General features: G+C 46.9%; 3 protein-coding genes across 11 annotated transcripts; 2 read left to right on the top strand and 1 right to left on the bottom strand.

The window, feature by feature from the left end:
* Positions 1-86: 86 nt before the first annotated feature.
* On the top strand, positions 87-6837 carry LOC135285634 (zinc finger and BTB domain-containing protein 8A-like). Of its 4 annotated transcripts, none has more exons than XM_064398084.1 (4): positions 87-1870; positions 3160-4127; positions 5627-5796; positions 6401-6837. In XM_064398084.1, exons 2-4 carry the CDS (start codon positions 3188-3190, stop codon positions 6734-6736), a joined length of 1446 nt encoding a protein of 481 aa, XP_064254154.1. In that variant the 5' UTR covers positions 87-1870; positions 3160-3187; the 3' UTR covers positions 6737-6837. The 4 variants fall into 4 exon arrangements, with proteins under 4 accessions (XP_064254154.1, XP_064254153.1, XP_064254155.1 ...); XM_064398083.1 differs by lacking the exon at positions 87-1870 and adding an exon at positions 1906-2213; XM_064398085.1 differs by lacking the exon at positions 87-1870 and adding an exon at positions 2379-2505.
* A 2989-nt stretch (positions 6838-9826) lies between these two features.
* Positions 9827-16925, bottom strand: ZBTB8OS (zinc finger and BTB domain containing 8 opposite strand). 3 transcript variants are annotated; one of them, XM_064398098.1, is made up of 8 exons: positions 16336-16618; positions 15157-15387; positions 13682-13706; positions 12468-12589; positions 12199-12281; positions 11889-11941; positions 11687-11723; positions 9827-11041 (listed from the first exon to the last, which is right to left on the bottom strand). In XM_064398098.1, the coding sequence occupies exons 2-8, from the start codon at positions 15242-15244 to the stop codon at positions 10955-10957; spliced, it is 495 nt and encodes a 164-aa protein (XP_064254168.1). In that variant the 5' UTR covers positions 15245-15387; positions 16336-16618; the 3' UTR covers positions 9827-10954. The 3 variants fall into 3 exon arrangements, with proteins under 3 accessions (XP_064254168.1, XP_064254167.1, XP_064254166.1); XM_064398097.1 differs by having other exon boundaries at positions 15157-15329; XM_064398096.1 differs by lacking the exons at positions 9827-11041; positions 11687-11723; positions 11889-11941; ... (1 more) ...; positions 12468-12589; positions 13682-13706 and having other exon boundaries at positions 15245-15387; positions 16336-16347; positions 16454-16925.
* Positions 16800-24463, top strand: RBBP4 (RB binding protein 4, chromatin remodeling factor). Of its 4 annotated transcripts, none has more exons than XM_064398088.1 (12): positions 16800-16939; positions 17970-18117; positions 18380-18525; positions 19497-19670; positions 20316-20431; positions 20555-20715; positions 20824-20950; positions 21049-21126; positions 22161-22237; positions 22359-22416; positions 22511-22621; positions 23376-24463. In XM_064398088.1, the coding sequence occupies exons 1-12, from the start codon at positions 16924-16926 to the stop codon at positions 23439-23441; spliced, it is 1278 nt and encodes a 425-aa protein (XP_064254158.1). In that variant the 5' UTR covers positions 16800-16923; the 3' UTR covers positions 23442-24463. The 4 variants fall into 4 exon arrangements, with proteins under 4 accessions (XP_064254158.1, XP_064254159.1, XP_064254157.1 ...); XM_064398089.1 differs by having other exon boundaries at positions 16802-16939; positions 17973-18117; XM_064398087.1 differs by having other exon boundaries at positions 16909-17005; positions 17973-18117.
* The last annotated feature ends 100 nt before the right edge of the window (positions 24464-24563 follow it).

Raw genomic sequence — 24563 nt, 5'->3', positions numbered from 1 at the left:
AGTATTTGTTTTCTTTTTGTCTCCTTCCATTGCCTCTGATTGTCTTCTTCATATTTCTGTGAGGATCACACGCCCCTCATCAGCACAAGGAACATTTCCTTTCAAGAAGGAAAGCAAAGACCACACGGGGATGTTCCCACTGAATTTATTTACTTCCTTGTATTTCTTTCATCTTTATGTCTCCTAGGGACAAGGTTTAGTGCTGGATTTGATGTTAGGGTCTTTTCCAAGAATTCTGTGATTATTTTTGCCTGGTTCGTGTTTACTTTGTATTCACAAAACCACAGTCAAGAGTGAAGACAAAGTTCATCATCCTCTGATCAATGTCTCTTAACTATCCTTATTTTCTGACAATATCTTCCCATCCTTTCAAAGGCTGAAATACTGAATTTAAAAATTCCCTCTCTTCCTTTTCAGGTGTTTCTTACAGAATTCTCTCTGCCCCAAAAAACCTATGACTTGTGTGATGCTTGATTAGTTCTTTCACATAATTTCCTTTTTTTTTTTTTTTCTGTTTGCCATTAAATTACCTAAACATCCATATTTGCTATCCAAAAAATGTCAATTGTCCTTACGTCAAAGGTTAAACAGTTGGGCAGCCCCACTAAAAAAAACCCAAAAATCCTAAAGACTGACTTCAGAATGAATCTCCCTTTCCAACCTTTTGTAATTTGGATTCTATTCCACTTCTAAAGAATTGACATAAGAAAGAAAAAGCAAAAATATTGATTTAGGGTGGCTTTGAAAATACTGAAAGCCCACAGATCTCACAGAGGGCTGACTCTGACTGCTACAGGAATCCTTCCCTTACTCCTGGCTCTGCAGAATGTTCCATCCTCCAGGATTTTGGGATCCATCTCAACTTTTCAATGATAACTTAAAGAGAAAAAACCCCCACAAAACACTCTGCTGGATATAAAATAATATACATTTCTTCCCTGAAGCATATGATCACTGTCAGAGTTATCCCATTACAGAGCCATGCCAATGTCTACCTTCCTTCTATTTCAGTTACTGGTGCTTGGAGGCAACAAGTACAAAAATGAAATAGAAGCAGAAATCCCCAATTCTGCCCAAAAGATTGAGTTTTGAGGAAAAGGCTGTTCTAATCCCCCAGCCCTTGCCTTGCAGAATTTTTCCATGAGGTACAAATTCATGCCAACACTGTCTGTTGAGTGACGGGTATAAGTTGATAAGCTACTAAGAAAAGCTTATAATATCATTTAGTTAAATATTTTCTATACTGTTTAACTTAAAACCTTTCTACACTAGAGGCATAACCTTTCATCCTACTTAACTCATGAAATGCAAAGAGGAGGCTTATTCAGTGCATCAAGAATTTTAAACAGAGCAAGGATGCAGAACAAGAGATTTTGTACGGAAAATTGGGAGGAGTGGCTGGAAAGAGCCTTCCCTATCTTGGCTTAGCTGCTGGAATAAATTAAACACTATTGAAGATCTCAGCCGACGCCCGCTGTGGAAATGGGAACTGTCCTTGGCCAGGTTCTTGCAGCCTGCTCTGAGGAGGGGACTGTACCGATGACTGCAGAGCTTCCTTCTCAAAATTCTTCCATGATCTCCAGGAATAAGACTAAAAGAAATCTCATCTAACAGGCACGAATTTGAAAGCGTCTTGTCTTCTAACAGGCATCCTGATTCCAGCTTCCACCCAGAAGGGAAAACAGGACAATCTGTGTATTGCACTCCTACGTGCAGCGCTTTGCTTTGGGATTATCCTCATTGTTTGAATACAAAAACCCCGTTATAAAAATGCTGCGATATCGACTTAATATCATTAATCCTACACCGCGGAGCTCCGGATCTCTGCCGTTCCCCGTTCAGGTGGCGCCTTCCCTCCTCACACACAAAGGTAGCAGCAACAAAGCCCTGTGCGAGCGGGGCAGCGGCCTCGGAGCAGCGTGTGGGTGCGGGGACGGGAGCGGCGCGGGCGCCGGGGCCGAGGCGGGCGCCGGGCTGCGGCTGCACTCGGTGCGTTGCCCCTTTAATTGTGTCCCCAGCCCTCGGGCGTCCGTGTCCAACGCCCACGTCAGCAAATACCTTTTGTTTCTGTGCCGCTCGGGCTCGCAGGGCTCGGGGCTGCGGGAGCGGCGGCGCGGCGCCTGGAGGCACGGCGAGCCCCGAGGCGGAGCCGGGGATCCCGCAGCCACCGCCCGCTCCCCCGGCTCGGCGGCAGCGCCCGCAGCACCCCGCCGGTGAGTGCCCGTTCTGCTTTGCGCTGATGGGAAGGACCGGGCGCGCGTCGGGGCTGTCGGCAGCGAGCAGGGCGCGGGGCTCCGCGGTGGCCGCGGGCGCCTCGGGCCGCCCGGAGCCGCTCGGTGCCGGCGCTGCCGCGTCCCCGGCGGGCGCCATTTGCAGCCCCGGGCGCGGACACAAAGGGGCTCTGGCGGGGCGGCGGCGGCGAGAGGGGGCGGCGGGAGCGGGGGCGGCGCGGGCGCTGCCGGCGGAGCCGAGACGGGCGGCGGGACGGGAGCGGGACCGGCCGGGGTAACCGCGGGCACCGGGCGGGACGCGGGGGGCTCTGGCGGAGCGGCAGCCGCGGCTCCGCTCCCGCGGGCGGCACGCCCGGCCCGGGGCGCTCCGTGCGGGCGGAGGGCAGCGCGCAGGGGCCGGGGCGGGCGCGGCGGGAGCGGGACCGGGCGGCGCCTCCGCGCTGGCGGAGCGGCTCCGGCGCCGTCGGGCGACCCGGACTGCCCGGGAGCGAGCGGCCAGCTCGGGCGGGCGGGTGAGCGACGGCGGCCGCGGCCAATGCCGGCGGCTCGGGCCGGGAGGGCGGCGATCCCGGGGCGCTGCCGCCGCATTCGAGCGGTCCCGATGCGCCGGGGCGGAGGCTGCGCCCACCGGGGACCCGCGGCTCTGCCCAGGGCGGGAGGGCCAAGTTCTCCTGCAGAGTCCGAGAACCATCATGGCTTGGTCGACATAATTTTCTTTCTTTTGGGATACGGAGTAATCCCGCTGGGACATCTTTTCACCTCTTTTGGAGTTAAGTTTCTTGTCTCTTGTTATGCAGAGCAGCGGCCGCGGGGAGATTGGAGATGCATTGGGAATGTGATAGCGCTTTTTAAAAGAGAGCTCATCTCTTTAAATTAGGATTCAGCATCATTGATTTAGATTATAATGATGATGTTTTTTCCTTTACAGCAAACGTTCCTCTTACTCCCCGCCTGGAATGGAGATTTCTTCCCACCAGTCTCACCTCCTGGAGCAGCTGAACGAGCAGCGGAAGCAGGACTTGTTCTGTGACTGCAACATCCTGGTGGAGGGCAAGGTGTTCAAAGCCCATCGCAATGTGCTGTTTGCCAGCAGTGGCTACTTCAAAATGCTCCTTTCGCAGAGCTCGAAGGAGACGAGTCAGCCAACAATAGCCACGTTCGAGGTCTTCTCTCCAGAGACGTTCATGGTCATCCTGGACTTTGTGTATTCAGGGATATTGTCGTTAACGGGTCAGAATGTGATCGAAGTCATGTCAGCTGCCAGCTATCTGCAGATGACAGATATCCTCAATGTCTGCAAGACCTTCATTAAGTCCTCATTGGATATTAATGAAAAGGAAAAGGATCATTACCTCAGCCTCTCGGCCAAGAGTGAGAGCACTGAGCCCACCCCTGCCCGCCCGGCTCTTTATCGCTCCAGAAGGAAAGCAAAGAGCAACCCCCGGCGCTCCTACTCCATCCCGGATGAAAAACCCAACGGGAATGAAAACTCCTGGAGCAGTTACAGCAGCTACCTGTCCTCAGAGGTGATCCTGCAGCGGGCAGAGACCCAGCTGTCCAGAAGGGGCAGGAAGCAGGGCTCCACGAGGAAGCGCCGCAAGCACCTGGGGCTGTCGCAGAGCTGGGAGCTGGGAGGGGGCAAAGCGGAGCGAGCCGGGGCCTCGGACCCTGCTCACATCTCCCACGGAGCAGACGAGGCAGAGTTCGATGCCGAGAACGACGTGGATCAGGAGGACTTTGGATACCATCCCGGAGCAGAGGCCGGAGCCAAGAGGTGGTCGGTTGCTCAGCTAGAACAAGAACTTTCCAGAACTCCTGAGTTCATGGAGTTAAAGGCAGAAGAACTGTACACCTCAATGCCCACAATTTTAGGGGTAATGAGTAGCTGGAATGAAGGTAAACAATAGAAACCGCTTGGAAAAGTTTGGTTTTATTTAGGAGAATTCAGATGGTGATTTGGAAGGAATTTGTATGGCTGCATGGAAACCAAAAGCCTGCCTGGAATGATAGGTGATTTTATCTGCTCATTTTTGTGCTAATACTAAGATTTTGAAGCCAGAACAGGGCATGGGAATAGGAATGGGACTGACCCAGGTATTCTGTAAATTTCAACCAAAACATGCCTGATTATTTGTGCCCAAGTGGAGTTTAATGAAGCCTTAAGGGCTGTAATTGGCCTGGGGACCTGAAAGACTGAGTTCCTCCAGTATGTGGCAATAACAGAGGTGTTCAACCTCAGCCCAATCCAGGTCCCTCACATGAGAGGTCCTGGCATTGCTGGGATGTTGCATTTTGGGGCCCAACCAGCCCAAACTTCTGACATCACCTGCCCGAGAGGGTGGAACAAAGCTGACAGGTTTATTCCCACGTGCATTCCTTTGGAAATGAACACATCTGTAGATCATAATTGCATATTCTAAAGTCATCTTTATATTTCACACAGAGATTAAAAATGTCAAAGCTATGAAGCATTAGCTGGTGGAAGAGTCAGATATGATGGCTATGTATAAACAGCTGCATATTTATGATAAGCTTTATATCTAAAAAATGTTGTCAGGAGGAAAACACTATCAAGTGGTCAATTAACATGTTAAATAAGAATAAAAATGCAAGCTGGGGGATATACATAGATATATATCTAATAAATCTATATCCCCCTTATTTATAAAACTATTTTTAAAAACTTATTTTTAGTTCATCTCTCAACAATATCTGTCTTATTCCATAACATTCCCAAATCAACATTTCTTATCTCTAAGTTTACACAGAAATACATAGTTTGTAAGCCTATCAAACTTGGAAAATTTTCTATAAATCCATTTCCCACATCCCCCAAAGCCTGTATTCTATGTATCATTATATACTATAATACATACTGATACAAGCATCCAAATATCCCAAATACTGGGGATTTTTCCTATTTAAAGAAAACTCGAGCTGTTGTGTATTTTAATCTGAAACCTGGTGAAAAGTGCAGTGAGAAAGCTCTGCTGTGTGCCCTGTCCTGCCAGGTGACCTGCCCTGGGTACATCTCAAGTGCCCATTCTGCACCCACATGATAAATTATTATATATAATACATACATAAGCATCCAAATATTGAGGATTTTTCCTATTTAAAGGAAACTCAAGCTGTCACATATTTTAAAGTGAAAATTGGTGAAAGTGCAGTGAGAAAGCTCTGCTGTGTGCCCTGTCCTGCCAGGTGACCTGCCCTGGATGTGTTTAGAGTGCCCATTTTGTACCCACATGATATATATATATATATAATACATACATAAGCATCCATATATTGGGATGTTTCCTACTTAAAGAGAACTCGAGCTGTGGTGTATGTGAATGTGAGCCCTGGTGCAAGCGCAGTGAGAAGGCTGTGCCGTGTGCCCTGTCCTGCAGGTGGCCTGCCCCGCACGCGCTTCAAGTGCCCGTTCTGCACGCACACGGTGAAGCGGCGGGCGGACCTGAAGCGCCACCTGCGCTGTCACACCGGGGAGCGGCCCTACCCCTGCGAGGCCTGCGGCAAGAGGTTCACCCGCCTGGAGCACCTCCGCAACCACTTCCAAACGGTAGGAAAACCCGCACGTTTAAAGAATTGGTTTGTAGTTCAGCAAAGACTGCTCGTCGTGAAGGTGTGAATTAATTCGCTGGTGGCAGCTGTGTAGGCATCTCCAAACCCAACACCAGAAAAGCAGCGCCTCAGCTTGAGTTGTTTAATTTTTCATTATTATTATTTAATTATTCATTGTTTAATGTGGCAAATTGTATTTAAAATTTAATTTTTTAGCGCCATTCAACACATTTTATGGCACTGCAAAGGGTCAGGACCAGGTAATAATTGACACAGACTCCATGCATTTATAGAAGGCTCATAATAATCTTCATTAAGAAACCCATGCTTTTATACCCTAGTTTGCTACAGGTGGACCTAATTGGTGGTTTAATTAAAACACCATCACTACTGGCTAATTAAGAAATCACCCTTTGGTAAGCAAATCTCCATAACACATTCCACATGTTTACACCACCAGGTGAGGCAAGCTAAGATAAAAATTGTTTCTCATTCTTCTCCAGAACGATGCCTGGGAAAGCTGTCTGTTGCTCTCTGTGACAATTTTCACAGTCTAAAATAAACGAGTGAAGGGCGAATGTGTTACCTTTGAATCCTTTCAGATCCACCAGGCTGGCAAACTGATCTGCAGGAAGTGCAAGCGCCAGGTGACGGAGCTGACGGGCTGCGTGGTGCAGCAGGGCACGCGGCGCTACCGGCTGTGCCACAAGTGCCTGGCCCACGCCAGCTTCCACAGCGTCCCCGAGGACTTCAGCGCCTCTGAACATTCTCCTGTCTCCTCCACGGGAAACAAGGGCCCCAGGTGGGATTTGGAGGAGGAGCAGAAATTAGATGAAGAGACAGTGGAGGAGGAGGAGCCCTATAATTTGGTTGTCCGACACAGTAATGATGAGATTCCAGATGAGGTAAAGGAAAAGGTGAAGCCAAACCTTAGGTAGATCTTGGTGTGTTTGTTATTGTTGTGTCCAAGATGAAATGACTCGTGTCCTACCAACTAATGCTGGTATACTACTTTTAATAAAATGAAGTATTGCTAAAATTCTGTTCTGAGAAGCAACATTTGGACTGAAACAAGTTGTTCTGCAGACATGGAAGAGTGTAACTGCTTCCAAATGTCATCCAGAAAGTACTGAGGATCAAAAAATAGCCTGAGTTGAAAGGGACCCACAAGGAACATCGAAGTTCAGCTGCTCACTTTTATCTGGAAACTGTTAAGGAGAATTGTTTTATATTTCATCAAAGACTTGCTCAGAGCTCCTGCTCGTCGTGGAAGTGTGAACCAGTTTACAGTTCTGCAAAGGTTCTGTGTGATACAGGTTTCTAAAAACCAAATATTGCTAACTTAATCTGGAATAACTCTTCCTGAGGTGAGCAGCTGAGAAATGTTAAACCACTTTTTTTTCTTGCTGAGATTGTAATAAATTTGTACATAACATATCAGAAAGTTCCTAAGAAAGGAGCAAGGGAAATAAGTGGAGTTCTTCCTGTTGAAGAACCTTTTTACCAGAGCTTTGTTTTCTCAGTGAACTTTACAGCTTCTAATAGTTGAGAAAAGCATGATTTAGGAACTCCCACAGCCAGAGTAGAGTAGGTGACCAGAGCATCTGTAGTGCACTTGGATAGTATGAATTTGCCTCTTTTTTTTTTTTTGTACTGTGAATTTTATAGAAAGATACACCAACGTGGTTCCAAGGAAATAAAAGTGCAATCACTGGAAGTGCAGTTGTCAGGTTTTTTCAATTTCTTTTCCTAGGATTGATGCAAGATTTGCTTAAACCCATCTATCTTACTCTGGGAGTGAAGAGGCCAAGTCCCTTGAATTTCAGTGGGACATTTGTGACTTTGCAGCTACTTTGGAAAGGCTCTCCTGCTTTTATAACTTTAGGGTGTTTGACAGCATAAAACTATTTTTTTATAACACAATTTCCCTCCGAGGTTAAGTAACTCTTGTAGTTCTGGAGTCTCTTAAGGTTTTTTAGTCATTTATTTCCCTAGGCACTTAGATCAGAGAACCTGCATTTGGTAGACAAACTAAAAATGCTCAACTAAAAAAAATAAAATTAAATTATTAAAAAAGAAAAGCTCAAGGAGTGCACAGAAGCAACCTTCTACCTGAGAGCAGAGAATGGCATTGCCAGTGGGTACTCCTGATAAAGAGCCACTGTTTGGTCTCATGTCACATCTGATGCTGTGCTTCCTTTCCTGTTAGCAGCATCTGTACTCTGAGGTTCCTGCCAAGAAAGCAGAAATTTCCCTCACAGAACTTGAGAACAGCCATATTGATGCACATCCAGCTTCTGCCTCCAACAGCTGCCATTAAACTTGGCCAAAGTGAGAATGGGGCAAGCTTCTGTAATAATTCCTTAATGCTCTCCCACTCTCCAGCCCTTTTCAGTTCTCCTTGAGATTTCTCCCTTCAGTAACCACCAACGCAGGTCTTTTCCAAGTAGTTCACTGCTCAATCCCTGGCCTTCCTACATCTGCAGGATCCTCTGGCAGCCCCAGAAGGGTTTGCAGTCTAAGGGTGTTTTTAATGAACCACTTTGAGCGGCCTCCTGTAAAGCCCTGGGAGAGCAGCACTGTCAGCTGAAACTTGCCACTGCCACAGCTGTGCAAATGGAACAAGGTGGATTTTAGGCCCGATTTATAGTAAGTACTTAATAAATATTGAAAAAAAATATGAATAACACTTAGTTAATTCCAAATGTTTTCCTAGCAACCTACTGTCAGCATTTCAGTAAGTAGAGCACTTCAGCGTGTTACTATAGCCTGAGACTGATCTTGGGGAACCTCAGCATTTGTCTGCAAAGTTAAAATTTAACCACATAAATTTATTCTCTCATGTTTCAGAGAGTTGGGCTAAAGGAAGGCTGCCCTCAGCTCCTACACCCAGCTCCCCTCAGGTCCTTGCCCATCTCCTGACAGCCCCAGCCCTCACTCACCTCCCCACAGCCCTGGCTCGGGTCCTTGCCCAGCTCCCCTCAGTCCCTCACGCACCGACCCTCGCTCCGTGGCCATCTCCCCTCACCACTGAGCCTCGCTCCGCGTCCATCTCCCCTCACCGCCAACCCTCGCTCCGCGTCCATCTCCCCACACCGCCGACCCTCGCTCCGCGTCCATCTCCCCTCACCGCCGACCCTCGCTCCGTGTCCATCTCCCCTCGCGCACCGACCCTCGCTCCGCGTCCATCTCCCCTCACGCACCGACCCTCGCTCCGCGTCCATCTCCCCTCACGCACCGACCCTCGCTCCGCGTCCATCTCCCCTCACGCACCGACCCTCGCTCCGCGTCCATCTCCCCTCACGCACCGACCCTCGCTCCGCGTCCATCTCCCCTCACGCACCGACCCTCGCTCCGTGTCCATCTCCCCACACCACTGACCCTCGCTCCGTGTCCATCTCCCCTCACCAGTGAGCCTCGCTCCGTGTCCATCTCCCCTCACGCACCGACCCTCGCTCCGTGTCCATCTCCCCTCACCACTGAGCCTCGCTCCGCGTCCATCTCCCCACACCACCGACCCTCGCTCCGTGTCCATCTCCCCTCACCACCGACCCTCGCTCCGTGTCCGTCTCCCCTCACCGCCGACCCTCGCTCCGTGTCCATCTCCCCTCACCACTGACCCTCGCTCCGTGTCCATCTCCCCTCACCGCCGACCCTCGCTCCGTGTCCATCTCCCCTCACCACTGACCCTCGCTCCGTGTCCATCTCCCCTCAGGCTGTGGAGAACAAAGCCCCGCCTCAACTCGAGGCCCGATTGGTCGAGCGCGGTCACGTGACCCAGCCAGCCAATGATGTTGCAGCGTGGCTCCTGAGGGGGCCGCAATGGCGGCCGCGCTCTCGCTGCCCTTGGGGCTCTGCATGAGCAGAAAGAAACCTCAAGCTGAAGAAAATCACACTTATTCCGTACCATTAAACTGGCATGTTGCAATTGTTACTGATAAAAGAGTCTGCTCACCTCAGCAGAGGACAAAGCACGAATGTAACTCATTTGTGTCCAAATTGACCAGTCAAGATCATTCATAAAGCCATTAATGTTTCAGTCCAAGTTTTATTTTGGCATTGAGGCTTGCTTAAAAAAAACGAGAGAGGTTTTATCCCTCAGTCTTTACAGCATGGAAATAAAACCAAAACTATTTAAGATGACTTTACAAGATGAGACACCACAGTGAGGCACTTGGAGCATTTATGGTAACAGAGCAGGCCAGGCCTATGCTCCTCACATTTAAATTAAATTAAAACAGCAGATAATGCACACTCGCCATCCTGTAATTTAAAAAAAGATACCAAAACAACACCCTTTTGATTATTTTTGATTAATTTTGATTCAGTAAAGTCCATAATCCTTTGACATTTAAGGATTGTCTCTATTGTTCTTTTAAAAAGACAATTAGGCTGATCCAAACCATGCTTTTTAAAAAAGACTCAATTTTCACAAGATACAGCTGGGAGTGAACCCAGGGAGAACCTGGGACATCCCTTTCCATTCCCTTCCACCACAGCAGCAAAGCTGCCAACTTTTGAGACTTACAGGTGATAAAAGAGGATTTCAGGTACACAGTCACCTGTTTTAAGATTTCACGTGGCAATTTATTTACAGCAATTCAGCACCACCTGCTGGCATGACTTCTTTTTAAAGTAGCTTAAAAGATGTGGTGGTTTGTTTGTTTAATTGGCATCATTTTTTAGGTGTCTAATTTTAAAACTCAAGATTTTTTCCCACATTACATCTGAGCCACTGCAGCTATTTTGGATTTGTGGAATGTGGAGGAGGGATGTCAGCTCAGAATTAGAACATGAAATATGCAAATGAAATCAATCTAGATGAACATTATCTCCTGCCACGCTGCAAAAAGGGAGTATTTTAGTTATCAGCTCCAGCAATTTCTGTATTTCATACAGCCCCTAGCACATGTACCAGCCTGAAAAGCTGACTGCCAGCATTCCTGGGACTCTTCCAACCTGTACAAACCTCTCCTTCTCCACACCCCCCAAACCTCAAAGAATTCTTATTCTGTCTCTGTGAAAACAGTCTGACATTCCCTGCAATTTCTGATTTTAACTGGCCAATTCCTTAGTTTTTTTTCCACAGGGATTACAGTTTTAGGGGGCTTTCACCAGATGATGAGCAACCACCACCCAACCACACCATTCTTGTTTTAAATATCAATGATGACAAAGACTTCTGGCTTTTCATCTTCACAGATCTGCATTGCTGAGTAAGTTATGGCTTTGACCTCTGTGCCCTAGAAAAGAGACACAAACCATAGATTTTCTAAATTTTATCCCTTTTACCAGTTCAGAACCCCCAGTTCTCATCCCTTTCCTCAAATGCTATCCATTTTTCCCCCAAGAAGCTGTAGTTATATTTGTTCTGATGAATAAGGAAGTTGCCACACTAATGGCCAGGCCACACAGTGAAAAGGGAATTATTTCCTTATTTTATTGCCTCTTAATATCACAAATTCCTTCTTTTACCTCTGACAGACCATCAACATTTGCTATGCTAAAAATGACACAGAGCAAGACATTGGATTTTGCTTCTAACAATACTTTAGGAAAAAAAGAAAGAAGAAAAAAGCAAAAACTGACTAAGCAGAAATCTGTACCAATAGTGTGAAACCCAAACACAAAAATTCTGAATATAGATTGATTTTTCTGTGTTATCAGCATCACAAAAAGGAAGCCAATTGAGTTAATTTGTTGAGTTTTGAGGAAATGTCATGCTCAGTTTCAGGGACACATTCACCAAACCATGCAGGAAGTGAGATCTTGAGTTCAGTGATACTTCAGCCACATTTATATTTTGATCTCTGCAGAACTCAGAGGTCTGGTTTTAAAGAACATCACACCTCCTTCCCCTAAAATGGAAAAGAAGAACCACTGCCTACCTGAGGGTGTTTGTCTAAAGAGAATGCTTCTCCCCACCTGAAAAGGCAAAAAATAAAAGAGATGTGTTGTAATTTTGGTAATATTTACCAAATGCTATAACTAGCTTCAGTGATGGGCACAGAACAGTGAGATTTTCCTTTAAAGCCTCAAAGGAAGCAAGAAAAGTCCACAATGCATTTTCAGACAAGGGTTTAAGCTCACCCAATTGATCTTATTTTGAACTGCCTTCGGTCAATGTGAAGAACTTTCACTTCCTGCAGAGAGTGGGAGGAGAATGTGTCAGTCACACCTCCTACCTTCAGGCAGAAATTCACAGTAAATGCCACTGACAAAGGTTATTTCCCACTGCTTAGACACCTTCCACCAGCCCAGCTTGCCCCAAGCCCCATCCAGCCTGGCCTTGTATTTCTTGTGTTCCTTTTTCCCCTAAAATACCAGTGCATTCAGAGCTGGGGTTATCAGGGAACAGCCTTGCCCTACAAATGGAAAAAGCTGAAAGCAGAACACTTACCCTGGGTATAAAAAACTCATCAGCACTGAATTTATACAGCCACTCATCCAGGAAGTGGAAGAGAAGAGACAACAAGTCATGCCCTGTGTGGTTGAAGCAGAGATTGTCTCAGCAAAAAAAAAAATTTTTAAGAGCACCTCAGATGTACAGGAGATTCAGTAACGATGCTGAATTACATTTTAATTAACTGTAGTAAGGCTGTGTGTAAAGGTTGAGATTTTTGGTGCCTTTCTCACTGTCTTAGCTCTCCATGGAAGCTCAGTCCTCACCTTCTGCCTGCACCTCCACTGTATCCACGGGTTCCACAGTGCCTGTGTCTGTCATGTAGCCAAACATGGCCATGGCACACTGCTCAAAGGCTTCTTCCAACGTGTCTCCCCAGGCATGGAGCCTGAAAACACAGGGAACAATCACTGGAGCCCAAAAAAACCCACAGAACAATCACTGGAGCCCAAAAAAACCCATAGAACAATCACTGGAGCCCAAAAAAACCCATAGAACAATCACTGGAGCCCCAAAAAAACCCATAGAACAATCACTGGAGCCCCAAAAAAACCCATAGAACAATCACTGGAGCCCCAAAAAAACCCATAGAACAATCACTGGAGCCCCAAAAAAACCCATAGAACAATCACTGGAGCCCAAAAAAACCCATAGAACAATCACTGGAGCCCCAAAAAAACCCATAGAACAATCACTGGAGCCCCAAAAAAACCCATAGAACAATCACTGGAGCCCCAAAAAAACCCATAGAACAATCACTGGAGCCCCAAAAAACCCATAGAACAATCACTGGAACCCCAAAAAAACCCATAGAACAATCACTGGAACCCCAAAAAAACCCATAGAACAATCACTGGATCCCAAAAACACCACATGGAACAATCACTGGAGCCCAAAAAAACCCACATGGAACAATCACTGGAGCCCCCCAAAAAACCCATAGAACAATCACTGGAGCCTAAAAACACATGGAACAGTCACTGCAATAAAATACTGGATCACAGCAAAAAGAAACAGCCCCAGGTGAGAAATCAGAACAAGGAATTCAGGCAGAGGAGGTGAATGAGTAAAAAACCATCCGTTTTTTCTAGAAGGACAATTTTGTCAGAAGAGTTTCTTGGGAGAACATGGAAAATAAATGTTTTATCAGCCACCAAGAAAGTCATTTCCTAATGTGGCTAATTGGTGTCTATACGTAGAAGAAATTTTGTTTAAAAGGAGATTTCAAAAGACATTTCCAAATAACACAGGGGCTTAGTCAGAAGCACCACTGCAATACTAGAAAAGAAACCAAACATAATTCTATGGTGTCCCAAAAGCAGGAACAGAATTGACCATATCAAAGCACCCAGTGAGTGCAATTTCAGAGTCCCACAAGGTGTTAGATCTGCAAAGTGTCCTTGGCTGTTCCTGCAGGCTTAAAGCAGTGTAAAAAATAATCAATTTGTCACCCTGAGAAATCCCAGCTGCCCACACTTACTGCACGTCTGCTGTGTGATCCAAATCTGAGGGGAAGCAAAAAGAAAAGGAATGATGTCACCAAAGGTTTTATAACATGAGGATTAAAAAAAATAACATAAAGAGCTGATTTTCTAATAAAACATTTTTACATTCATCTGCAGATGTGATAAATCTATGTTGGAGTATATTGGAACAATTGAACACAGGTGGAATTTTGGATTATTTCTGCCCAAAAACCCCTGTTTAATGTGATTATGTCAGTGCAGGGTTTGGCTGCTGTAACCCAACAGGCTTCCACAAGTTAACTGCAATAAAAAGAAAACTTTCACCAGGAGTAAAGAGTTTATGCTGAAGTCTGCAGGACTGAAAGTTATTCATGCAGAGGGTGAGATCTGCAAACATTTCCAGCTCAGTGAGGAAATCTACCTGTCCACACCCAAAAGCAGCCATTATGCAAAGAGAGGAATTTAAAACACAGGATGGAATATAAAATAGAAGACAAACTTTACTCATGGAGCATGATTAACATCCCATGTATCCAGCTGCACATGAACCTCATTTATATTGATTCAGAGGAATGAAAGAAATGCAAAGATCCAGCAGAACCAAGTTGGGATGTGAAATAAATGCTCACTTCAACTGGAAAAAAATATTTTGGTGCTGCTTAAAGAGATCATACACTATTAAAGGGTTCTCAACAACAGTCTCTAAAGCAAACAAATTCCTCTGGATGCAAAAGAGGGATAAAACCTCCTCCAGCTATGGAAACTGCATGGCTGTTGTGATGTGTCACAATTTCTGCACTTCTAGCAAAGTAAGAGCTGAAAAATGTAAATTCTATCAGAGATAACAGAGGCTGTCCCCCCAGACAGGCACTGGTGACACAAAATCCAGGCAGGGAAGGGTCCCCTGCCTGGAGCTGGCCCTAGGGCTGCCACCCACATGCTTGAGGAGACATTCCAGGGGTGGGGAAAGGCAGATAATCATCTTCAAAATCATCTTCAAGCAGAGTGAAAACACCAACACAAACCCAGCACACTTCTGAATGTCCCTTCCCACATCAGAGGTACAAAAAATTGCTAAGAAATGGCTCAGAAAAGTTTTCAGGGTGAGCCTTAAGTAATTTATTTCTATGGTGATATTTTTTTTTTCCAGTGCCCATAACAAGAAAAGCACGATGAAGAAAATTGGTTTCTCATTTCTGTATTTCCTGCCATCTTCCTTGCCCTCACAACAGCACTGCCACACCTACACTGAATCACGATAGTATTTTAATAAATAAAATTAAATTTTAAAATTAAATTTAAAAATTAAATTTAAAAATTAAAAATTAATTTTAAAAAAACCAATTTTAAGAAAATTGGTTTCTCATTTCTGTATTTCCTGCCATCTTCCTTGCCCTCACAACAGCACTGCCACACCTACACTGAATCACGATAATATTTTAATAAATAAAATTAAATTTAAAAATTAATTTAAAAATAAAATACTCACATTCATATTTCTTGCAGAGAGGGGGGTACTTGTCCTTCACCGCCTGCTGCTCCTGGGTCAGGCTGTAGTCCCTGTCCTCAGCTGCCATCAGGGCTCCTCAGGGCTCCCTCCCCTCCTGCTGCGGGGCAGGGCCAGCACTCCTCCCTCCCTGCCTGACTCCCCGGCGCTTCAGCCTGTGGGGAATGAGGGCTCACCCAGGGCTGGATTCTCCGTTCAGCCGTTTGGGCCAGACTGGGAAGGGAGCAAGTCGGCAGTCAACCCTCGAAGTGAAGTTTGTCCAGCCAGCAGGGAAAATATTCCTTATGGGAATTGTGGACTTGGGCCTTTTCTGGGAATTGTGTCTTTTCCTCCTTGTGTACACTGAGCATTCCAGTCATTCACAATTAATGAAATACAGCTGATGGGAACAGCTGTAAAGTGAATTGAACTCTCATGCTTCAGGTAAATTTTAATTTTCTGATTTTTTTTGAGGGTGCTCAGCCCATTGTACATCACACACCTGAAGTGTCACTGCCCCAAAAACCCCTGATGTGACCTTACAGAAGACTTTTTTTCTTAGGAAAAAAAGTTGTGTTTTCTTAGGACAAGGATTACATTAAAACCTGCAGACCTCAAAGAACAAATCCAGCTGTCACCCAACTGCCAGGGGTTTCCTGTGTTCCTTTCCTGGCCGATTTTTAAAATAAAACAAACAAACAGAACTGTATCAACTCCCCCATTTAAAAGTAGAATCTCACAAATTGCCGTTTTCCTTTTCTTCTGTAAATCCAGCAGACACAAACTGAAGAACCCAATTAACTTCAGGCTAATGAATTTTCCTCGCCAGATTTCCAGACATCATAACTATTCTTTAATATTTTTGTGCATTATAAGATTTTTCCACAGCTGAACCCAACCCAATACAGATAATTTACAGACACCCCTTAACTTTTACACAGGAGTTGCTTCTTATGCCAAGGCTTAGAAATAAGACATAGAATTTCCAGTCTTTAATTTCAGCTAAAATCTAAGTGTGTTGGAAAGAGAAGTCCGAAGCTGAGACCTCGGGGTATCCCTTGAGGAATAAACCCAGATATTGATTTGATATTTGATTTTAAACCTGTTAAGCCTCAGCTGTGAGCAGTCAGGTCCCGGGTTACCCTCAGCAGAACCAGCAAATATCACACCTCTAAAACTCACCGCGGCAGTGAACTGTGGAAAAAGGGAATATATTCGTGATTACAGATAATTAATAACGCCGAGGATCCCCGGTGGTGTCAGGGCAGCCCTGCGAGGAGGCCTCGGCCCACACACGCACCGCTCCGCTGCCGCCCCGACACGCTCTGCCCGCGTCTGTGGTGGCCGCAGGAGCCGCAGACACCGGTTCTTCCAAGCCGGGGACCGGGAGGGAGCACCGGGAACCGGCACCAAACCGGGACCCGCCGCCCCTCAGCGCGGGGCGCGGCCCCTTTAAGAGCGCGCTGGGGGCGCTCCGGAAAATGGCGGCTCACACAGGGAGCCCTCCCACGTGACCGCCGCGCGCGCTCCCGTCCCCGCCCCCTTGCCCTCCGCCGATTGGCCGGCGCCCCCCGGCGGCGGGCGCTGATTGGGCGGCGTTGGCGCGCGAAGGGGTGCGCGGCGCCGGGAGCCGCACGCAGCGGGGGCAGGAAACAATAGACGGAGCCGCGGCCGGAGGGGTCGGAGCAGCGAGCGCAGGAGCCGCCCGCCCGCCTCGCCCAGCCCGCCCCGCCTCGCTCCGCGCCGCCGCCGCGCTCCCCCCGCCCCGCCATGGCGGACAAGGAAGGTAAAGGCTCCGGACGGGCGGGCGCGGCCTCCGCCGTGAGGCGCGGGGTGCCCCCCCCGCCATCCGGTACGGCGTGAGGGGAGCGGGGCGGCGCCGCCAGGGGGCGCGCGGGGCGGGGCCTGAGGGGCCATGGCCGCCGCACGGAGCGGGCAGAGCGGGCCGGGCCGGGCCCTGCTGCCCGCCCCCGTGCCCCCCGGAGGGCTTGGTGGGGCCGGGAGAGCCGGGCCGTGCCCCGCGGGGGCGGCGGGCGGACGAGGCGGGGTCACCGGCTGCTGCCGCGCGCCCTGAGGGGGCCCCGGTTCGGCCGGGGTGTCTCCGTTTCATGGGTGAGCTGCGCTCCCGTGGGGGTGTCCCCGGTTCCCTGGGGGTGTCCCCGCTCCCGTGGGGGTGTCCCCGGTTCCCCGGGGGTGTCCCCGGTTCCCCGGGGGTGTCCCCCTTCCGCCGCCGAGCTCCCCCGGGTCTGCCGGTCGCCTCCTCCTCTGCACCGGAGGCAGGTGACAGATGGGCCGAGAAAGCGTTTGAAAGCGACAAGGCAGCAGAAGGAGCCTCGGGAAACTGGAATCTGGGGATAAGCAGTTCAAGGCTGCGCCCAGACCGGTTTGTTAAACAGCAGCTGCTGGATCTCCTGCGTTTGAACATCGTTACGAGGCTGGGTTTTGCCTCCCTGTGCTCTGAGTCTCAGAATTTTATTGAGCTGCTCCAACACCATCATCATCAAATCAAGCCTTAAACTCATGCCATTCCACCCCTGCCATGGCAGGAACACCTTCCACTATCCCAAGCCCTGGAACACTTCCAGGCATGAAATTTGACATAATTGATATTAATTCCCAGCCATATATGCAGAAAAAAAGCGTTAGCATGTCCAACAGGGGATTTTTAACCATTTAGTAACTACTCCAGTAGATAAGTATCAAACCAGGATGTGATTGGTGTACTTGACTCTAACCCATTGCCTGCCCACACGCTGTGTGCCTGTAAATCCACTTATAAATAATTAATTGTATGTATTTCTGATGAACCACTTCAGCAGCCTTTGATGATGCAGTGGAAGAGCGCGTGATCAACGAGGAGTACAAGATATGGAAGAAGAACACCCCCTTCCTGTATGACCTGGTGATGACCCATGCCCTGGAGTGGCCCAGCCTGACTGCTCAGTGGCTTCCTGATGTCACAAGGTAAAGGGGCCCCTTTAAAGCAGAATAAGCAGCAAATCCAGGATTGTGCTGGCTTTTAGGTTGAGATCACAGAATTCCAGACTGGTTTGGACCTTGAATCTCATCCAGGAGCACTTCCACCATCCCAGGGTGCTCCAAGCCCTGTCCAGCCTGGCCTTGGGCACTTCCAGGGATGGGGCAGCCACGACTTCTGTGCCAGCACCTCCCCATCCTCACAGGGAAGAGATTTTGTGATCCCTGTTGTGTTTCTGTTCCCCTGCAGGCCTGAAGGCAAAGATTTCAGCATCCACAGGTTGGTGCTGGGCACCCACACCTCAGATGAACAAAACCACCTGGTGATTGCCAGCGTGCAGCTGCCCAACGACGATGCCCAGTTTGATGCTTCCCACTACGACAGTGAGAAAGGAGGTGAGAGCCCAAAAAGGGGGATTTCAACCATTTCCCCTTCTTTTCTCAGTAGAAAATTTGTCTTTTCCTAAAGTTCAGGTAGCAAAGTTCAGATTTTACTTCTAAAATAATTTATTTCTAAGTGGTGCCTCCTTAACAGACAAATTCTGTTTGTTGAATGTGTTACTAATCTAATATTTCTAATGATGAAAACAGACAGTAGAGGTTAATTGCAAAAATATTTGTGTGGGAAAACCTCTCCCTTCCCTGTTTCTGAGGAACTGACCTTGAATCCCACACACTGCTTTTAATTGGTATTTTTATTACCACATTTGCATTACGCAAAGTCACGCAAAACATTTTTACACAAACTCGTGTAAAAGAATATTTTTATTTCAGAGGGGTGTAGCATTTCAAGCATTCTCCATTTGTCTGTGAGTTCTGCTGCGTGATTGCTGTCCCAACCCCTCTAGGGTGAAATTGTGTTTTATTCCATGTATCAGACCAGAATTTGATGCTTTGTAATCTTTGTGGCTGTCCCAAGTTAGACATTTCTCCTGTTTGCTTGGCTGAATCAGTCTTTCCACCTGGTGAAAGTCCTTACTGATCCAATGTTTGCTCTGCTTTTTACAGGAAGTTTGGATTGTGCAATGAGTATTTTGATCTTTGGGCTTCTTAAAGTTGTTTATGCACACAGGGTTGTCTAATAAAAAAGTGTTTCTATTCTACTTCAGTATTTCTCAAAAGTATTTTAAATGAATTCTAAAATAATCCAAAACCCATTATTTTTGCCCAAATTTTGCAGTTTTATGAATTACTAATTTATTTTATGTATAAAGATGAGGTTTAACAAGTTGTATGACAGTCCTAAAATGGCGATTTGTTTTTACCACAACTTTGTCTATTCTGAGAGCTTGGTAGCAAGCCTTGAACCAGCTCTCTGTGCCTTGTTCTGAAACTGACTTTATTATTCACAACTCTCTTTTTCCTAGAGTTTGGAGGCTTTGGCTCAGTAAGTGGAAAAATTGAAATTGAGATCAAGATAAACCACGAGGGAGAGGTGAACAGGGCCCGGTACATGCCCCAGAACCCCTGCATCATTGCCACCAAGACTCCCTCCAGTGATGTCCTGGTCTTTGATTACACCAAACACCCCTCCAAGCCAGGTCTGTGCCCAGAGAGCAGCCAGCTCATCCCCCCAGGGTCGAAAAAGAGGTTAAAAATGGTGTGGGTTGCCCCTTATTGGGGATTTTAGGGACGTGTGGGTGTTTATTCAAGGGATTATTCTGTACAAAGTTTAAACAGATGTATCCAAATGCATCCTTGGAAAAGGAAACCTTTTCCTGCACTTCCACTGCTTGTTTTGTCACCTCACTGTGAGGTATTTCAGGTGGTAGAAGGTGGATTTTTGGGAACTGGGATTGATTTGGTGGGTAGCTGAGCTGTTCCCCTGATATTCTGTAAATATATTAACAGTCATTTACCTATGAACTCATCAAGGTTGTTTAAAGTAATTCCTTTTGCTGCTTGTGGGGAGGATCAGAAGTGTCTTCCTCACTTAAGAAGTGCAGTTGGAGATGATGAGAGGAAAAAACCATCCCACTTTATATTTCTGAGTGTTGAGGAGGAGTTTTTTGAGCAGGAAGAGCTGAGCTGCTGTTCCTCCCTCCAGCTGGAACTCAGGCCAAAAGGGAATGGTTTGAAATTTGGAGGTGGCTACTGGGTTAAAGTTCCATAAACTTAATGCCAGCTATTCCAGGATGTGCTGGGAATGATTCAGGCCCTGGAACCCTTACCCTGCCTTGTTGCAGATCCTTCTGGAGAGTGCAACCCCGACCTGCGTCTCCGTGGGCACCAGAAGGAGGGCTATGGGCTCTCCTGGAACCCCAACCTCAGCGGGCACTTGCTGAGTGCCTCTGACGATCACGTGAGTGCTTGGGCTCAGCCTGCACTTGCTGTGCCCTGCGAAGGACAAAAACATCTGGGTTTGAGGGGGAGGAGGGAAACAGGGTCTAAAGATGTACATTTTTACCTTTTTGTTCTTTCAAAGACCATTTGCTTGTGGGATATCAGTGCTGTTCCCAAAGAAGGCAAAGTGGTGGATGCCAAGACCATCTTCACGGGGCACACAGCGGTGGTGGAAGATGTGTCCTGGCACCTGCTCCATGAATCCCTCTTTGGATCTGTGGCTGATGATCAGAAGCTCATGATGTAAGTGAGGGAACCCCTTCCCAGCTTGTTTGTGCCCCTCAGGCTTTCCCATCTCCATGATGGGTGGGATGGGTGCAAACCTCAGCTCATTGCATGTTTTCCCTCCAGCTGGGACACGCGGTCGAACAACACCTCCAAGCCCAGTCATTCTGTGGATGCTCACACAGCTGAGGTGAACTGCCTCTCCTTCAACCCCTACAGTGAGTTTATCCTGGCCACAGGATCAGCTGATAAGGTACTTCTGCCTGCACCTTGCAATGTCCTTGCTCACTTTCTGGGGTGGATGTCCATGCTGGTTACTTCAACAAAATATTTTTATTTTTTTTTCTCTAGACTGTTGCTCTATGGGACTTGAGGAACCTAAAACTGAAGCTGCACTCCTTTGAATCACATAAAGATGAAATATTTCAGGTATAAAAAAAGTCTTTATCTTGTATCCTCACAGACTTAGTTCTAGTCAGCAGCCTGGACAGGGAAAGTAGTTCTTCCACAATGTTTTTGCACTTAAAAACTGATATTCTCTTCTTTCATCTGCTTATATTTTTCTGGGTGTTGTTGTTGTGGAGCTGCAGAGCTCCCATGCAGAAAGAGAGTCCAGAAAGGGATCAGGGAAATGCTCTGGAGCTTTAACCACAGCAGGAGGATGAAATGGTAGCAGTGCAGAGTCCATTAAATTATTCATGGCAGCAGATTGAAGCAGGAGGCCAGGGAAATGGCTGCAGTGCTTGCATCTCCTCAGCCTGCTCCTGCAGGAAGCTTTAACACTCTCTGACAAAAGATAATTGCTGATTTTGCTGCTGTAAATAGAGAATGTTCACTCCATGGGCAGCACCTGCTTAGCAGATTAAATATTTCCATCTCCAACTCGTTCCTTAATCAGAGGGAAAATATGCAGAGGGGTTTTTTTTGGTGGAGGGATTATCAGTTCAGACTGTGTTATGTCTAAATAAAATTACAGAATCCTGAAATGCCACATTAGTGTGCAGAATTCTGTGTTCCTTCCTAATCCTGTGATCCTATTAGAAGTGGTGTGTTCTGGAGAGCTTTATCTCCAGCAGGAGCAGTAAATGTGAGCTTTTGGGCAGTTAAGCTTAATTACAGTGATTTCTTTTCATGTGAGAGCTGTGCCTGCTGCTGAAGGAGTCTGTGGGTTCTGTTTGTGCAATCCTTGTTAAGATAAGGAGCAGCCAGTACCCTTGGAGCTGTTTGCACTGGGAAACACATGGGGTTTGTTAGAGGAAAAGTTCCAGGTGGCACCTTTTTGGTGAAATGTCTTTTTTTGTCTTTGAACATTCACAAGTCTTCCTGTGATAAAGGTTGTTTACACTATTTGTATTTGTGTTGGCATCAATTTGAGTTTGTGTAGAGCTTCCAGGGTACAAAATGAAGTGTTGGGGAACGTTACAGCTTCTCAAAACTCACTTTTAAATTTATCCTGTCTGCAGGTTCAGTGGTCTCCCCATAATGAAACCATCCTGGCCTCCAGTGGCACAGACCGCAGGCTAAACGTTTGGGACTTGAGGTAAATCCCAAATTCCTCAAAATATTCCTCATTAATTGCATCACACCTCAAAAAAAAAAAAAACAAACCAAACCAACCCACACATTTTCTTTTTTTCCTCTCTTTTTTTTTTTTTTTGCAGTAAAATTGGAGAGGAGCAATCCCCTGAGGATGCTGAGGATGGCCCCCCAGAGCTGTTGGTGAGCCTTTTCACTCTCACTAATTAATTTCACTTATTACTCATCCTGCAGTGCAAATTTCAAACCATTCCCTTTTTTGTTTCCCCAATCCCAGTTCATCCATGGTGGTCATACTGCAAAGATCTCAGATTTCTCCTGGAATCCCAATGAGCCCTGGGTCATTTGTTCTGTATCAGAAGATAATATCATGCAAGTCTGGCAAATGGTGAGTTGTTTGGGAAGGTGCAGGGTGGTGTTGGAATTCCTGGATTTCAGCATTCCTGCTTTTATTTGCAGCCTTCTGAATTACCCAGTTTGTAGCACTGCTGAAATCTCAAAGGGGCAGTGAAATCCCTTTTGGCTTTGGCCAGAGCAATGGTTTCCAAATACTCAGGAGATGTTTTGTGTTTGAAAAAAAAAAAAAAGGAAGTGTTGGTGCAGAAGGAAATTTTTCCCTTTTGTGTTTGAATGAAAACAGTGTGTGAGAACCAAGGATGAAATTGAGGTTTCTGTATTATTGTCTTAAAGAATATTTGAGATTTCATTCTCCAAAGATGAAAAGGGTGCTGGTGAACAGGCACAGTTTGCTGGCCCCTACATTCCCAGCTGTTGAAGGTTTTGGAAAATAATCTTGAGCTTTGACAAGACCATTTTCCTAATTTTTTTTTGTTTGTTTATCTCTAATTTTTGTTCTTGGCAGCTTTCTGTGTAGTTCTTCTAGAAAGTGCTGCTGAGTAGAGGATCTACAAAACAAATACTTGAAACTCTTCTGTGAGTCTTGCAGTGGACTCACCTTTAGCAGATGCCTTTTTGCAGGACATTTTTTGAGACCTGCATTTATGGATAGGTTTGTTTGTGTATGTAAATCAGGGATGGGTGATCCATATCTGCAAATAATAAAATGACCAGAACTTCCTGGGGTGGAATCCTGACCAGAGGGTGGGACATGCTCCCTGAGTGCCTCCATCCCTGTCTTGCAGGCAGAGAACATCTACAACGATGAAGATCCCGAAGGAAGCGTGGATCCAGAAGGCCAAGGCTCCTAGATGGCAACTTCTCCTTGGTTTTAGTCTTTCTCCTTCTCTTCCCTCTCAGCCCTGAGATTGACTTAACACTGGTTTTGAGACACACACGTTGACTTTGTGTTCAGCCATCCTCCTGTAGATCCATCACAGGCTTTTCCCACCACACACTGAGAGCCCACCACCCAAAAAGCAGAAAGGGCTCAGCCCCCTCAGCCAGGCCCTGCTGTGGCTCCTTGGCCAGAGTTCCTGCAGCAGCCTGCTCCATTGGTCTGTCTGTCCCTTTTTAACTGCCTTCCTCACACAGCAAGCTTGGGATTCGTTTATTTTCCTCTCTCTTTTGCTTGCTGCAGCCACAGGCTTTTGCCTAATTTAAACAAAAGTTAAATTGGCAGAGCTGCCCCAGTGGGCTTGAGCCAACAGAGATGATCCAAGTGTTAATCCCCTGACAGCTCAGAAATGGTGTGGAAGGTCTTGTCCTCCTCAGTACAACTCAGAAGCCTTGGAATTCCTTTAGTTATCTGTACTTTGTGGCTTTTTCTGCCTTTGCAGATACAAGACTTGCAAGTTCTGACTTGAACTGAAATTTCTTTTTTTTTTCACTCCTGGCAGTTCTGGGTTTTTCATTCCTTCCTTTCCCTTTCCTCCCTGCTGCTGGGTGCCAGCGTTTTGGTTTTAGCTATTCCTGCAAACCCTCTCTCACCTCCCATATTTTTTGCTCTGTTGTGTGTTTCTTGAGCTGTGTTTTCACATAATGTTTCTTTCCTTTCTGTGAAATGGTTTTTGAAACTTGGGGGAGCCCTCAAGTCGTGAAAGGTGTTTGTTTGTACCAACGGGTGACCCCGGTGCCCTCAACAGCCTTGGCAGCTGGTGGGAAACAAGTGAAATGTGGGTGAACTCACTTTTTTTAGGAGTTCAGTCCTTGACCACAAGGTCCTGCACGTCTTCCACTCGGGTGTCAGTGCCACCAGCAGCCTGTTCTCTCCATCTCCTCATGACTAATTGCGTGTAAGTTCTTCAGTTGGAATAAAGTTTTTCTACGTAAACGCTGCCCAGGTTGGGGAGTTCTGTGCTCTTTGTGCATTTGCTGCTTTGGTGAGGGTGTTTTCAGAATGTGGTCTCTGCCTATGTGTGTCCATGAGGTTG

This window comes from Passer domesticus, chromosome 24 (assembly GCF_036417665.1).
Source record: "Passer domesticus isolate bPasDom1 chromosome 24, bPasDom1.hap1, whole genome shotgun sequence".
NCBI classification, from domain to species: Eukaryota; Metazoa; Chordata; class Aves; order Passeriformes; family Passeridae; genus Passer; species Passer domesticus.
This window is presented reverse-complemented; position numbering and strand designations above follow the sequence as displayed.